The sequence below is a fragment of the Apodemus sylvaticus genome, chromosome 15 (assembly GCF_947179515.1).
Source record: "Apodemus sylvaticus chromosome 15, mApoSyl1.1, whole genome shotgun sequence".
NCBI classification, from domain to species: Eukaryota; Metazoa; Chordata; class Mammalia; order Rodentia; family Muridae; genus Apodemus; species Apodemus sylvaticus.
This window is the reverse complement of record NC_067486.1, coordinates 80,230,413-80,245,993: the sequence shown is the minus strand read 5'-3', so window position 1 is coordinate 80,245,993 and position 15,581 is coordinate 80,230,413. Positions and strand designations below refer to the sequence as shown.

General features: G+C 47.8%; 1 protein-coding gene across 2 annotated transcripts; it reads left to right on the top strand.

Moving 5' to 3' along the window:
• Window positions 1–3,684: 3,684 nt before the first annotated feature.
• Window positions 3,685–15,143, top strand: Abcf3 (ATP binding cassette subfamily F member 3). Of its 2 annotated transcripts, XM_052158462.1 has the most exons (21): window positions 3,685–3,813; window positions 4,037–4,184; window positions 4,305–4,384; window positions 4,826–4,872; window positions 5,077–5,174; window positions 5,256–5,378; window positions 5,505–5,771; window positions 6,353–6,433; window positions 6,522–6,581; window positions 6,680–6,736; window positions 6,837–6,859; window positions 6,972–7,027; window positions 7,132–7,332; window positions 7,422–7,498; window positions 12,684–12,728; window positions 12,810–12,942; window positions 13,431–13,519; window positions 13,969–14,060; window positions 14,244–14,376; window positions 14,504–14,591; window positions 14,680–15,143. In XM_052158462.1, exons 1-21 carry the CDS (start codon window positions 3,741–3,743, stop codon window positions 14,836–14,838), a joined length of 2,130 nt encoding a protein of 709 aa, XP_052014422.1. In that variant the 5' UTR covers window positions 3,685–3,740; the 3' UTR covers window positions 14,839–15,143. The 2 variants fall into 2 exon arrangements, with proteins under 2 accessions (XP_052014422.1, XP_052014423.1); XM_052158463.1 differs by lacking the exons at window positions 3,685–3,813; window positions 4,037–4,184; window positions 4,305–4,384; ... (1 more) ...; window positions 5,077–5,174; window positions 5,256–5,378 and having other exon boundaries at window positions 5,672–5,771; window positions 6,328–6,433.
• Window positions 15,144–15,581: the final 438 nt, after the last annotated feature.

Genomic DNA, 15,581 nt, shown 5'->3' with positions numbered 1-15,581 from the left:
GGGTTTTCACTGTGGGAGCTCAGGTCCTCCTGCCTCTGCCTCCCAAGTGCAGTGTTGATGGTATGCAGGCTCCCTAATTAGCACAAAGAGGCAAGACTCTGGCGAGAACCTTCATTCCTCCAGAGTTCCTAAGGGGATTGATTGTCCCAAAGATCTTGTGTTAGATAGAGTAGGGTTGCCCTTACCCGTCAGACTTTACACGGTTTGGGCTATTTTATTTTATTTTATTTTATTTTATTTTATTTTTGAGACAGAGTCTCTCTGTGTAGCCCTGGCTGTTGTGGAACTCACTCTATAGACCAGGCTGGCCTTGAACTCAGAAATCTGCCTGCCTCTGCCTCCTAAGCACTGAGACTAAAGACATGTGCACCACTGCCAGGCCTGGTTGGTTTCAGCTTTTTTAAACTTAAAAAAAAATCTACTAGAGTAAATTTCAAGCATAAGAATATAACTGATCCCCATGTCCTATCAGCAGGCTTCAACATTAATGAATTCATGGGCAACACCAGTGTGCGCTAACGTAAGGTCCCCAGTATGATTGCATGGATCCAGCCGTGGTGTCAGATCCCTGCGTCTGAAGTTATAGGCAACTCATAAAGAGTGACAGATGTAGGTACTAAGAACTAGATTTGGTTCTCTGTAAGAAAAGTATGTACTCTTAACTACTGAGCTATTTTTCAAGCCCCTAATTGTGTTTGTTTTTGTTTTTTGAGGAGACATAGCTTTATCTCATAAAAGCTGAGGCAGGAGGTTTAAAATAGGGACACACTTTCAAGTGCACACGAGTCCCCAGTTCATATGTAAGCCCTCTCCAGTTACCCATCCACGTCTACATCCCTCCTCAACTTCAAATGTGCTTGTCCTCCTCATAGCAGTCATTTCCTTTTAGGATCTGCCACTGTCACAGAACCCTTTCCAGAACACGACTCCACTTAGCCCTAGACAGCAACTTTGTTGTTCCGAATACCTATCTTTCGGGTTGCAGTGGTAGTTAGCCACTACAGGGCGAGCCATAGCACTTGCGGTATTCTTCTGAATCCAGGTAGTTCCAAGGTTGGTTCTCATAAGGGGAAATGGAAAGTGGGCATGGGGCATCTTCAGGAGGGCCTCTGGTACCGAGGGGAACCTGAGCTACACAGGAGCTTCGGAAGAGTGTAGGAAACAGCCTTGGGGGGGGGGGGCCCAAGGAGGCAGCCATCTTGACACACACCCGACATATGGCCTGCTGGAAGAACCATGTTTGGTTTGTTTGAATTTATTTTCATCTTATGTCTATGAGTGGTTTATTTGCATCACATGCATGCAGTACTCCCCAAAGCACCCAGGGGGCACTGGATTCCCCTGGAAGTGGAGTTCCAGAGTTGTGAGCTGTCATTTGAGTGCTGAAAACCACACCCCAATCCTTTGAAAAAGCAACAAGTGCTCTTAACTGCTGAGTCATCTGTCTCCAGCCTGGCTGGCCCTATGATTTGGCACAAAACAATGTTTTCAGAGTCCCTGATCTATATTTTTTTAAAAAAAAAAAAAAAAAAAAATCCTGCACTTTATTTTCCCCAATAGGCTGATATTCCAGAGTCTCTCCCATTGTTTTTATACCATTGTCTCCACCCCAAATCCTGTATTCTCCTGGGGCTGGTTTCCTGATACGTTGGTTCAGTTACATAGCTACTAATTTCTCAACTCTAAAGTAAACTGGAAGAGCCTAAGTACATTTTATAGAGAAAATAGACCACAGTGACTTACAGGTACTTCTGACTTTTACTTGGGTTCTAGCGATCAAACTCAGGTTTTTTGTTTTGTTTTTTTTTGTTTTTTTTTTTGTTTTTTTTTTTTTTGGTTTTTCAGCACCATGTCTGATTACTCTGATGATAATGGACTAAACCTCTGAGCTATAAGCCAGCAGCAATAAATTGTTTCCTTTTTTCTTTTGTTTGGTTTTTTTGAGACAGGGTTTCTCTGTGTAGCCCTGGCTATCCTGAAACTCACTCTGTAGACCAGGCTGGTCTTGAACTCAAGAAATCCACCTGCCTCTGCCTCCTGAGTGCTGGGATTAAAGGTGTGCGCCACCACTGCCCGGCTCAAACTCGGGTCTTAATGAGAACAGAACAAGCACTTCTCCAAGTCATTTCTCCAGCCCCTAACCTAAATTTACTGTAAACTGGTTATTAGATTAGATCTACAGTTCAATTGCTGTTTTGTTTATGCAGATGTTAGTACAGTCCAGAATGGCCTCAGACTCCCAAATTGCCTGCTCTAATCTCCTAAATGCTAAGATTATATGCTTATGGGTGAACTCAGTAATTTACTGAGACAGGAGAATTGAAACAAGGTTTCGAATGGCCGGGGACTGGCCTGGAACTCATTTTGTAGCAGTGGGGTGGACTTGATTTTTTTTCCCCTTGGTTTTTTTTTCTTTAGCTATAGATGTCCTGGAACTCTGTAGATCAGGGTAGCCTTGAACTCAGAGATCTGCCTTTTTCTGCCTCCTGAGTGCTGGGATTAAAGGTGGGTACTATCACTGCCTGGCAACCCTGAATTCTTGATCTAACACTGCCTCCTGAATGTTGGGGTTACTAGCATGCCACCATGCGTAGTTTTATGAGGTACTGGGTATCAAACAGAAGCTGCGGGGTAGAAACGCATTCTACCAACTGATCTATAACTTCAGGCATGCTGATAGCTTTTTAAAACTTTAAAGACCAAGAATGGCAGCTCCCTGTGGAAATAATACTTAAGCAGGATGAATGGGCAGTCCAGTGTTAAGCAGTCACATGCCTCTAATTCCAGCACTTGGGCGACAGGAAGGGGGTTCAGGAGTTCTTGGTTAGCTTCTGCTATCAAGAATCTCATTCTCTCTCTCTCTCTACACACACACACACACACACACACACACACACAGATGTAATTTGAGCGCACTGGAACAGTTTTTTAATTTTGCAAATCGAGTGTGTGTGTGGGGGGTGGGGGAGCTATCTTTTACAGACACCAGGATGCTGGGAGTAAGAAAAATCTACCTTGTCTGTAGACCCAGGATAAATTTATAAAGGGCTTGCTCAGGTTTTCTGGCAGTGGGTGAGGTGCCTTGGGGTGGTCGAAAAACAGAACATCATTCTCAATGACCCGGTTGAATACCTATGAAGTATGAAGGAACTGGGGTCAGAGCAAAGGGCAAGCGGAAGTCTGCTCCTCACCAAGCTGATTCAACTAACGGGACTAAATGAAAACGATCGACTCTGGACTAAGCAGAACGTCGAGGTCCGAGAGTTGGCGTGAGTCAGCAAAACGCCGAGGGCTAAAGGACTAGGTGGCGAGCAGCACGCGCCTGCGGGTAAGGTGTCCAAGCTGCAAAGCAGCCCCTTCCCACGATCGCCTGTGCCTAGGCGGGAGTCCCCTCGCGGCACCTGTGCTCCCCGCTAGGATAAACCTCGGGCGACTCTGCCACGCCCCTCGATACAAGCTCCACTTTCCAGAAGGCGGCGAAATCCCGCACAAGAGGTTAAAGTATACGTGAAACTGGAACTGCGCTGGCGCAGAAGTTGCCACGCCTGCTGACTCCGCGGCGCTTGCGTCCGGTTCCACTAGACCCGCCCCCTGGGCTCACGCAGCCTCTGCTTTCTTACGTCATCCGTGCGCATGCTCCTTGGGATGTGGGGTACGATTTCGGGGTAGGGAGGAAGGGCACGGAGGCGGTCCTAGGCCTACGTCTCACCACGACTGCGCAGACTGGGTCCCGAGTGAACATGGCGACTTGCGCCGATATCCTGCGAAGCGAGTTCCCAGAAATTGACGGGCAGGTCTTTGACTACGTGACCGGTGAGCGAAACTGAATTAACTGCCTGGGGAGGCCGAAGTGGAGGTCGTGGGGGAAGACTGAGGGCGAACAGTGCAGCAGACCGCTATCTGGTCTCTCCTCTGCGTGACCTCTTGTCTCGAGGGCCAGTGGGGTCTGGAGCCCCGAGTGAGCTGTACAGACGCTGAAACTGCTCCTATATCCGCCCTACCCGGTGTCTGTCTTGTTCTGCGGTACCCGGCCCAGGTGTCTTGCACAGTGGCAGCGCGGATTTCGAGTCTGTGGATGACCTGGTGGAAGCTGTCGGGGAACTATTGCAAGAAGTGTCCGGGGACAGCAAGGATGACGCGGGCATTAGGGCTGTCTGTCAGCGCATGTACAACACTCTACGCCTGTAGGTGCCCAGGGAATGGAATTGATGGGCAAAGAAGGAGAATGGAGTACAAACGAGGGGGAAGGTCTGAAGGCTGTAAATCTTTTCTCCCAACTGACTGCGTTCTCTCTACCCACGTAGGGCTGAACCGCAGACCCAGGGAAGCAGCCAGGTGCTACTGGACGCCCCCATCCAGTTGTCAAAGATAATGGAAAACTACGGTGAGAGTGAGGGGAGATTGAACTAGCTGCTTTCCACCTCCATCCCCCCCAGCCACCTCCTCGTTGCAGCTCAGGCCCCTCCATCTCTTCTACAACAAGACTCGTAGGAGCTAGTGGCATTTTGTGAATCTCCATTTTGTGATGGAGAATAAGGGTTTGGAGGACTCTCCAAGCTATTGTCTGTAGTAGGAGGCATATAGACCTTGAAGCTAACAGACTTGGTTTTGCCAATTTCGTACCTTAACCAACAGCATGGTCTTAAAGAATACATCTGCCTCTTCTTAAATGTGAGATCTTTTGCCCCTTACTTCAAGGCTAAGAACCATTTATTTCAGTGTTATAATACTATCTTTAAAACTGTTCTTGGTTCTTGTTCGTCACTCGAGGCCTTCATTTTCCTTCTCTCATGGAGAAGGTGACTGCTTTTCTTACCACTTACAGACTGTGACACCAAACTTCCAGGACTGCTAAAGAGGGAACAGTCCTCGGTGAGAAATGGGAAGGGGCTGTGGTGGGTGTGAGAGTTGACCGTCTACTCAATAGTGGGTGTATCTTTGGGTGAGATTTCTGGTGTGTCTTTCCCTGCGTGTTTGCTTCTGTGTCGTCATGGGTAAGTTTAAGGGTTTATTTGAAGTGGTTTCTGGAGTTCATTTGACCCTGGTATGAATTGGTTGTGTTTGGAATTCACCCAGACAGTGAATGCGAAGAAACTAGAGAAGGCAGAAGCTCGACTGAAGGCCAAGCAGGAGAAGCGTTCCGAGAAGGAGACGCTGAGGACCAGCAGTCCTCTGTGAGTCCAGGAAGCAGGGTAGACTCTGGTATTGAGGAACTTTCAGGAGCCCTAAAACCCATCCATTTCTCTTTTTCAAAGAGTCTTGGAGGAGGCATCAGCTAGCCAGGCAGGCAGCAGAAAAGAGAGTCGGTTGGAATCCTCTGGCAAGAACAAGTCCTATGATGTGCGAATTGAGAACTTCGATGTCTCTTTTGGTGACAGGTGAGGGAATGGCCAGGGGCAGGAGAACCTGGGGCTGTGAACTGTTCACTGGGACTAAAACCATGTTAAAGTTCCTTTGCTTCTGTTTCTAGATTATTCTTCCTCTCTTCTCTACCATCCCTTCAGGGTACTGCTGGCTGGAGCAGATGTGAACTTGGCATGGGGCCGACGCTACGGGCTGGTGGGACGAAATGGCCTGGGGAAGACGACATTGCTGAAGATGCTGGCTACCCGGAGCTTGCGTGTTCCAGCCCACATTTCCCTACTGCATGTAGAGCAGGAAGTTGCTGGAGATGACACTCCTGCCCTGCAGAGTGTGCTGGAAAGTGACACCATACGGGAGGACCTGCTCCGGCAGGAACGGGAACTCAGCCTCAAGATTGCTGCTGGCAGGTGCAGGCTTAGGCTCAAGGGCACAAGCACTAGCTCTCTGTCCTGGTTGGCTGTGTTAACTTGACACAAGCTAGAGTTATTTGAGAAGAGGCACTTTAGTTGAGACAATGCCTTCATCACCTAGCCTGTGGTCAAGCCTCTACTGGATTTTCGTAATTGGTGATCGATATAGGAGGACCCAGCTCATTGTGGTCCATCCAGGCTTCTGGTCCTGGGTTCAGTAAGAGAGCAGGCTGAGCAAGTCAGTGAGTGGAGTTCCTTTGTGACTCTGCTTCAGTTCCTGCCCTGACTCTCCTCAATGACAGAATGCGACCTGAGAGCTATAAGCTGAAATGAACCCTTTCCGTCCCAAGTTGCTTTTGGTCATGGTGTCTCATCACAACAGTAGAAACCCTGACTTGGCCACTGTCCCTTAGATAGTGTCTCTATAATTCACATGACCTCCCTAGTGAGCAGCAGAACTTGGAATTTGGCCTATAGAACTATAAAACTCTAATTGTCCCTGCTTTCCAACCTAGAGAATGCAGGATATCTGCTTAAATTGCCTTGACGTAAGCTGGTTGGGTCTTTTTCCTTCCCAGGGCAGAAGGTTCAGAAGCTGCACAGCTGGCAGAAATCTATGCGAAGCTGGAGGAGATTGAGGCAGATAAGGCGCCTGCCAGGTAGGTTACGCCCACTTGGTCTCCTGTGTAGTTAGCTGCTCCCTCATTTGATCTGTTCCAACTGGATTCTTCAAATTCTCCTTCCCAGAGCATCAGTCATTCTCGCGGGCCTTGGTTTTACCCCTACAATGCAGCAGCAGCCTACGAGGTGAGTGAGCTCTGCCATCCTTGGCTTTCAACACTGCTGGCTCTGCACCTGCTTGTCGTGATGAACACCCAGCACTAATGTGAGTCTGTTGTCATCAGGGAGTTCTCAGGTGGCTGGAGAATGAGATTGGCCTTAGCGCGGGCTCTCTTTGCCAGGTGAGTCCCCCACGCCTGAGCATGTCTGACTGGAGGGCCATGGGAGGCCATGATGAGTCCCTGGCCATAGAACCTCATGCCCTTTATTCTTTTTTCGTAGGCCAGACCTTCTGCTGTTAGACGGTAAGTTTGAAGGAATTGCGCTGACTTCAGCGCTAGGCAGCATGATAACATCCTTGTTCCTGCTTCTCCAGCCCTTTATCACCAAGTATGTGTCTCCGTTCTTCCTCTCCAGAACCCACAAACATGCTGGATGTAAGGGCCATCCTGTGGTTGGAGAATTACCTGCAGGTGAGTTTTGGGAAGGCTCTGCAGTGGGTCTGGAGGAAGTCTGCCTCCAAGACACTGGGGGCTAGTTACCCTTCCAAACAGCCTGCCGTCCTGTTATTCCTCAGACGTGGCCTTCCACTATCCTAGTTGTCTCTCATGACCGAAACTTCCTGAATGCCATTGCCACAGACATCATCCACTTGCACAGCCAACGGCTAGATGGCTACCGCGGGGACTTTGAAACCTTCATCAAGAGCAAGCAGGAGCGGTTACTCAACCAGCAGCGCGAGTATGAGGCGCAGCAGCAGTATCGCCAACACATCCAGGTGTGGCGGGGAGGCAGGGCTATGGTCCCATCCCTGGGTGTCCGAGCGGGGCAGTGAGGGAAGGTGACCAGTGCCTACTCTTCCTGTAGGTTTTCATTGACCGTTTTCGATACAACGCCAACAGAGCCTCTCAGGTGCAGAGCAAACTGAAGATGTTGGAGAAGCTGTGAGTACTAAGTCCTTGACCAGACCCCTGACCCCTCTTCATTCCTTCTGCATTGTGTAAGCTACGCTTTATCTGCCATCCTTCCCAGGCCTCCCCTTAGCTAGCAGCCAGGTTTTCCTCCAGCATGGAAGCAGAGTGTTTTACACGAATCTCCCTAGGCATCCACAGCCAATTTTATTCTCTCTCTCTGTTGACTTGCTTAGACTTGCCTTTTTTTCTCCTCATACTGAAGAGTAAACTTTGGGCCTAGTGTAGACCAAGTCTCACCCTGTCCAACTCCTCTACTGTGGTGCTTTCCAGGGTCATCCATGTTGTAATGTTGACATCATTTCCTCTTGCAGAATACTGCTCCATTGCATGAATCTGTGTTTATTGAGTCAGGGGATGAACATTAGGTTAATCTTAATATTTTGGTTTTTAGGAATAATGAATGATACTATGAACTTTCTAAGGGATGTTAGGTTGAGACCAGGTCTCAATCTGTAACCTCTACTCACTGCTTGTTCACAACAATCCTCCTGCCTCAGCCTCCTAAGTACTGAGATTACAGATTTGAGCCACCACAGCTGGCCTGCTATGAACATTTATGTACAAGTGTTTTGGTTTTTGTCTTTAAAGATTTTTATTTTATGTATATGAGTGTTTTGCCTGAATGTATGTTAAAAAAAAGGTGTGTGTGTGTGTCTGTCTGTCTGTCTGTCTGTGTGTCTGTGTGTCTGTCTGTCTGGGACTGGTCAGGTGCCAGAAATGGAAGCTGAGTCCCCAGTAACTGGAGTTGCCTGATGGCTGTAAGCAGCTATGTGGTGCTAAAAACCCACCCTGAGTCCTTCTCAAGAGCAGTAGGTGCTCTTGCGTCACTGTGCTGTCTCCTCTCCAGCCCTGTGTATAAGTTCCTAGGCAGACATTGGTCTTTGTTTTACATGGGTACACAACTAGGAATGGATTTGCTGGTGTACATAGTAATTTCACTTTTGAGGGGGTTTGGTGGTTTCACTGTATAGTCCTGGCTAACCTGGAACCCGCTTTGTAGACCTGGCTGGTGGGTTCCAGGCTAGTCCCGAACTCACATCCTTCCTGTCTTTTCCTCCCAGGGACGAGAATTAAGGCATGTGCCACCACAATTGACCCTATTAACTTTTTAAGGATCTGCAGGCTGGGTTTGTTTTTTTTGTTTTGTTTTGTTTTGAGACAGAGTTTTGTAGCTCAATGTGTGCTTAAGCTCTTACTTGATTTTGTTTCTGTTTTGTTTTGCTTTTGAGATGGTGTTTCACTGTGTAGCTCTGGCTGTTCAGGAACTCAGTCTGTAGACCAGGCTGACCTTGAACTTACAGAGATTTCCCCCACTTCTGCCTCCCAAAATGACCTTGACCTCAAGGTCCTCCTACTTTCACCCCTCCCAGGCACTGAGGTCATGGGCCTGAGTCACCAGCTGGGATTGTGCAGGCTGGAGACCGGATCTAGGACCCGCCTGTACTAGACAAGCACCCAGCACCTGAGCTCCTTACCTCAGACCCCTTCCAGACCAGTTTTGGTTTTGTTTTTTTAATTAAATAAATGTTTATTTTACATTGGATACACTTAATACAAATCCCACTAGAAAGTATAATTGATATCAGACTTTTCATGAATTTTTTCTTTGTTTTAGATAGTTACATCATTCCTCCCTCTCCCTTTTCCTCCTTTCAAACCCTCCTTGTTCTTTTTCAGCTCATAGCCTTTTTTTATTAATTGCTGTGACATCTGGATCTGTATATGAATATATTTCTGAATATAACTTGTCCAATCTGTGTACTGTTCCTCATGAGCATGTTTTCAGGGCTGGCTGTTTGGTATTGAATATCAACTGGTGTGCTTGTCCTGAGGGAGGCTTCTTCCTCCTGCTCTCAGTATTTTTTTGTGTAGGGTTGAGGCCTCATGCCCCTCGATACCCACCCACTCACGTGCCCACCCGTATGCACACCTTTTGGCATGTCTGTTGGCAGCATCATATTCAGCTCCTGTTTCGGCAGTCATGTTGGTGAGACTTTATGGGTGTAGCTTCTGACGATACTAGGGAACACAGTCTCAGCAAACTCCCTGATCTCTGGCTCTATTCCACCCCTTCTTCCTAAAGGTTCCCTGAGCTTTATAGGTGTAGTGTTTTCTGGAATATGTGTCCATTGTGACTGGGTTCCACAACTCTGTGGTGTTCTGTAATGGTCTCTGCTGCAAAGAGAAGTTTCCTTGATGACTCTGGAAAGGGTTGGGAAGTCTGGCTGGATAGAATGGTTGGATGCAATGCAGAAGGACCTGTGTGGCTGCAAGTCCAGACCAGTTGTTCTTTAGGTTGAGACAATCCCTCATTTTGTAGCCCAGGCTAGCCTTGAGCTCCAGGTTTGTGGCATCCCACATGCTGGCATCACTACCAACCACTTTTGGCTTGCTAGACTGTGTTTTAAAATAGATATATTGTTTTTCTTGCCTGTGGGAACTGACATTTTCCTGTGTCTTTGCCAGCACTTGTTAACTTTTGCAGTCTTCACATGAAAAGCAACACCTCATCATAGTTTTGATAAATAGTTCCCTGACCAATGTCTCTCTGAGGACTTAATCCTGAATGTATCTAGGAATTCTGGAAGAGAGATTAAATTCATAAGACTTATAGTTCTGACATGGAAACACTTCTCACTGTATATTAATGGTAAAAGCTACCCAAAAAAGACTGGCAGCTGGGGCTGGGGTCACAGACCTGTAATCACCAAGTCAGGTAAGGCTAAACTCCAAGGCCTTCAAGTTGAAGGCCAGCTCAGGCAGCATAGTGAGTCCTTGCATCACACGTACAACACGCAGTTAATAACACAAACAACATTTTAATAATAAGTTGAAAAATGAGATTTTTTTTTTTAAGGAAAAAAAAATTGGGGAACCATTCATTCAGCCTAGAGAGCTGCCAGCAAACCTGATGGTTGGGGTCTCACCTCCAGAACTCGTGGAGGACCTGAGTTCCTGTGTAGGCCACACTGGGCTCAAACTCACAGAGGTGCTCCAGTTAAATGTGTGTGTTAGCATAATTGGCAAATCAATGCCAGAGCATGTGTTTCAGCATGGAAGAGCTGCCTTAGCGGTGAGAGAGTGCTGCTCTTGCAGAAGCCCTGGCTTTGGTCCTCAACACTACATGGCAGTTCACAGCGGTCTATAATTCCAGTTCCAAAGGAACGGACACCCTATTCGGACCTCATGGGCACTGCAGACATGTAGTACACAGACACGTGCATGCAAAACACCCATACACATAAAATATAAATGAAAAGATTTTTAAATTTACATACATTTTTATTTTTTTTAAGATTTACATATTTATTTTCTACATGAGCATACCACCATTGCTCTTTTCAGACACATGCCACACCCCATTACAGATGCTTGTGAGCCACCATGTGGAATTGAACTCAGGACCTCTGGAAAGAGCAGTCAGTGCTCTTAACTGTTGAACCGTCTCTCCAGCCCCCATATTTTTTTATTTTATTACTTGGTTTGTTGATTTATTTTCCATATATATTAATTTACTCTCCATAGATAGTCTTAGCTAGTCGGGAACTTGCTATGTAAAACATGTTGGACTTGAACTCAAAGAGATCCGCCTACTTCTACCTCCCCAGTGTCAGGATTAAAAGCATGCACCACTACACCCAACTTACATTTTTTTAAAAATTCTTTATTCATTTTATGTGCACTGGTGTTTTGACTGTATGTATGTCTATGTGGGTGTTAGACCCTGGGAACTGGAGTTACAGACAGTTGTGAACTGTCCTGTGGGTGCCGGAAGTTGAACCTGGGTCATTTGGAAGATTGGCCAGTGTTCTTAACCACTGAGCCATCTCTGTAGCCCAAGATTATGGGGTGTTTTGTTTTGTTTTGTTTTTTGTTTTCTGCCAAAAAAAAAAAGATTGTCTGTCTTAACAGATAGTGTAGTAGAATATATCAAGTGTCACTAGATGGAGGACATGCAAGTCTGAGTTTTCTTGCACATTTATTTGTATAAGAGGAACAGATTATTTTTTTTTTGTTTGTTTTGTTAATTTTTTTCATTTTGTTGAGTCAAGGTCTCCCTGCATAACACAAAACTTTTATGTAGGCTGGCTTTAGCCTCCTAAGTGGTAGGATTGTGTTATCACATTCAACATAAAGTTAATTGTCTTACTGCTTTTATTAGTGTGTGTATATATATATAATGGACTTTGTGATGATATTAAGTTTTATTAGGATTTCTTATGAGAATATGGTTAAGGTGTTCTTTACAGAAGATCAGTAGTGGCTACACTACTGAAGAAAATGTCTCTCCCTCCCTAGCAACCCTTAATTGCCTATAAACCCTCAGTGGTAGGAGCTCATGAGCTCAGCCCCTTCAGGACAGGCCCAGGCTCCTACAGATCCAGTGCAGTAATCCCAACAGGCTGGAGTGAGTGTCAAGAGCAGAAGACTGTGACCTCCACCCCGTGCTCTAGCTCCTGCCTTCTCTTCACTGTGTCCCTGAGACCTTGAGGGAATAACAGTTACTTGTCATCAGCTCTTTGTTGGGTTATGAGTCTCTGCAGTTACTGCTTCTCAGCTTGGAGCTGACTAACCTATGGGGATAAACATAGTTCTTTAGAAGGTAGTTGGTGATCACATGGTGATGGTTTAACAACTAGCTGTGGCTTTCACACTAGAGCTCCTGACCTCCGCAGGGGTCTGATTACAGCACTAGCCAGGCAGCAGGTGATTATCCCATAGTAGACTTGCAGGTGAGCACTCCTGGCCTGGCTAGACAGTAGTGTAGCACACAGCAGGGCTAAGGCAGACTGGTGGTGGCAGTTCTCCCTGGCACCCAAGGCTGGCCAGCAGGAGCTTCATTCTCTGACTGTCTCCTGACTGTCAGCTTGTGGGGACGTCACCCTCCCCTGGCACTGGGACTTTCTCTAATAACCTGTAGGCTCTAGGAGCAGCTGTAGCCACACACAGGGTTCTTATAAGTATCAGATTTCCTTGTGTCTTTTCTATCTTTTAGGGTTCCCCCCACCCCACCCCCCGTATATTAGTTTCTTACATCTTGACCCTTCCCCTTCATCTTCCTGTCTCCCTTCCCTGCTTAAACTTTTCTACCCGTGGCGTTCTCCTTTCTGCTTTGATATCTTGTTAAAATAACCATTTCTCCATCTCTCCTCAGACCTGAGCTAAAACCGGTGGACAAGGAATGCGAGGTGGTGTTGAAGTGAGTGCTGAGCTGGGGGTGGGGTGGGGAGCTTGCCTTCCTGGCTCCCTCCACACTCCTCCGCCCTTGCACCCCCTGCAGGTTCCCTGATGGGTTTGAGAAGTTCTCACCACCAATTCTTCAGCTAGATGAGGTGGATTTCTACTATGACCCTAAACACATCATCTTCAGTCGCCTGTCTGTCTCTGCTGATCTTGAGTCCCGCATCTGCGTGGTATGGTTGCTCTTTGTTGAGTGCCCTACAAGTTGTCCTGATCCTGACCCAGTAGAAGCAAGAGAAGTGGGCAGCTCCTAGGGTTTTCAGAGATGGGAAACCTGGCCTGTGACCCTGTGACGTTTGTAAATATATAGAGCAGTGATTTGCCTTACTGTTCTTGGTTCTGAATTATGACAGTCATGAGGCATTGGAGCAAGAACAGGCTAAAGCTCAGGGCTTTGGTTGGTTGGGGTTTTGTTTTGTTTTGTCTTTTAGCTTGGCTTTAGGGAAATCTCCTCTTCCTTAGAAGGGGGAGGTAAAGGCTGGGGAGACAGCAAGTAAAAAGTGCCTTCTGCCCAAATTTGAGAGCCAGATTCGGTCTCCAGTCCTCTAGTTCCTTAGAGTTTTCTGTTCTGGTTGTAAGGCTGGACTGCCCAGGCTGTTCCTTCTCCTTACCTTCTGTGCCCTACGTGCACATTCACTGTGCACGCTCATCCTTCCTGCAGGTTGGGGAGAACGGGGCTGGGAAGTCCACTATGCTGAAGCTGCTCATGGGGGACCTGGCTCCTGTCCAGGGAATCAGGCGTGCTCACAGGTAACAGATCCCCACCACCACCAATGAACTGTGTGCACACTCACCTCACACACACTCAGCTGCCCGTACTACTCCACAGCCCACAGGTAACAGATCCCCACCACCACCAATGAACTGTGTGCACACTCACCTCACACACACTCAACTGCCTGTACTACTCCACAGCCCACAGGTAACAGATCCCCACCACCACCAATGAACTGTGTGCACACTCACCTCACACACGCTCAGCTGCCCGTACTACTCCACAGCCCACAGGTAACAGATCCCCACCACCACCAATGAACTGTGTGCACACTCACCTCACACACGCTCAGCTGCCCGTACTACTCCACAGCCCACAGGTAACAGATCCCCACCACCACCAATGAACTGTGTGCACACTCATACATAGTCAGCTGCCTGTACTACTATACAGTTGTGCTTCCTGCCTTAATTTTTGCCCCCAGGAATCTGAAGATAGGCTATTTTAGCCAGCACCACGTGGAGCAGCTAGACTTGAACGTCAGTGCTGTGGAACTCCTGGCTCGGAAATTTCCTGGTATGTTCAGGGTACAGTCTGCAGTAAGTGTCTTAGCTGACCCTTGCAGCTAGGCCTGTCTTGGATCAGTCTAGAGTAGTCTCCCTAAGTCTGGGTGTAAGAACAGGGGCATTGAGGAGGAGAACCTAGGAAGTAGCAAATGAGTTGGGTCAAGAGCTCATCTGATGTTGAGGCCTTTTCCAGGGCGACCTGAAGAGGAGTACCGTCACCAGTTGGGTCGCTATGGCATCTCTGGAGAACTGGCCATGCGCCCTGTGGCGAGCTTATCTGGGGGCCAGAAGAGCCGGGTGGCCTTCGCGCAGATGACCATGCCGTGGTGAGTCTGTTTGGGGACTGGGGGGCTTGCCTTCTTGTTTCCCCTTCTTGCCCAGCACAAAATGATTCTTTCTTCTTTGTGCCATAACAATTTTCTACCATCTTAGAACGTGTGTTCTCCCTTCCAGCCCCAACTTCTATATTCTGGATGAACCCACAAACCACCTGGACATGGAGACCATTGAAGCTTTGGGCCACGCTCTCAACAACTTCAAGGTGAGCATGTTCTTGCCTGATTCTTCTTGCCTAGGACTCTGCACCCTGTGATACCTTGTCCCTTGAGCACTTCTGTTCTGTCTTTCAGGGTGGTGTAATTCTGGTATCTCACGATGAGCGCTTCATCCGACTGGTGTGCAAGGAGCTGTGGGTGTGCGAGAAAGGCAGCGTCACTCGGGTTGAGGGAGGATTTGACCAGTACCGGGCCCTCCTCCAAGAACAGTTCCGCCGAGAGGGCTTCCTCTAGAGGCCCCGGTGGCAGACGGACTGTGCCTCAGATGTGGGCTGGTTTTGCAAGATCCCCGAGCTACCATGTAGACAACCAACTCCAGGCTTAGGACTTCCCTACTTGGGGACAGCCTTATTTCCCAAATTTCTCTTTTTCTTTCAACTGGAGCATCCTCTACACAATGCGGGGAGACCTATCCAAGGGCCTGTGAAGACAGTGCTGAAGGAAAAGGATGGGGGATGCCATCTGGGGTTATACGTGCCCCACTGCCCAGCTTGACAGGGCCCCGCCTGGCTGCTATGTAAATTAAATACCCTCCTGGATCTCTCTTGCCTCTGCTCGTTCATGGGCAGGGCTTGCCATGGTTTTCTGCTCTGGGTTCTGGGCTCTCTAGTATTTTCCTGTGATGTGACTGTCATTCATACAGACAAAGCAGCAGCAATCCAGCCTTCCTCCTGTTGGGCGATGTCATCTGTCTGTCCCTTAGGTGGGCTTGGGCTGGAGGAATGGAGGTGGTGCATTGGGATTGTTCTGGCGCTCAGACCCTAGCCTGAGTTAGCTTCAGCTGAGGGGGCGTGGGCTCTGCTGTCTCAGCCCCTGCTGCTTGGGATTCTGGCCTCGTACGGCTCTCCAGCTGCTTTCCGGGATCTCTGGCCCTGTCTCTCATTTCTATCATCTGGACCTTTAGGACTCACGAGAAACTTGTTGTACCCAGTTTGCATTAGTGATTTAATGTTCTGGGTTTGTTTTGTTTTGTTTTT

What these genes read in the sequence shown, in the direction of transcription:
- Abcf3 (XM_052158462.1), top strand. Translation starts at nt 3,741, where the DNA reads ATGGCGACTTGCGCCGATATCCTGCGAAGCGAGTTCCCAGAAATTGAC. An exon ending in GGTCTTTGACTACGTGACCG is followed by an intron (nt 3,814 to 4,036) that starts GTGAGCGAAACT and finishes TACCCGGCCCAG; the next exon opens with GTGTCTTGCACAGTGGCAGC. An exon ending in GGTTGGAGAATTACCTGCAG is followed by an intron (nt 7,028 to 7,131) that starts GTGAGTTTTGGG and finishes GTTATTCCTCAG; the next exon opens with ACGTGGCCTTCCACTATCCT.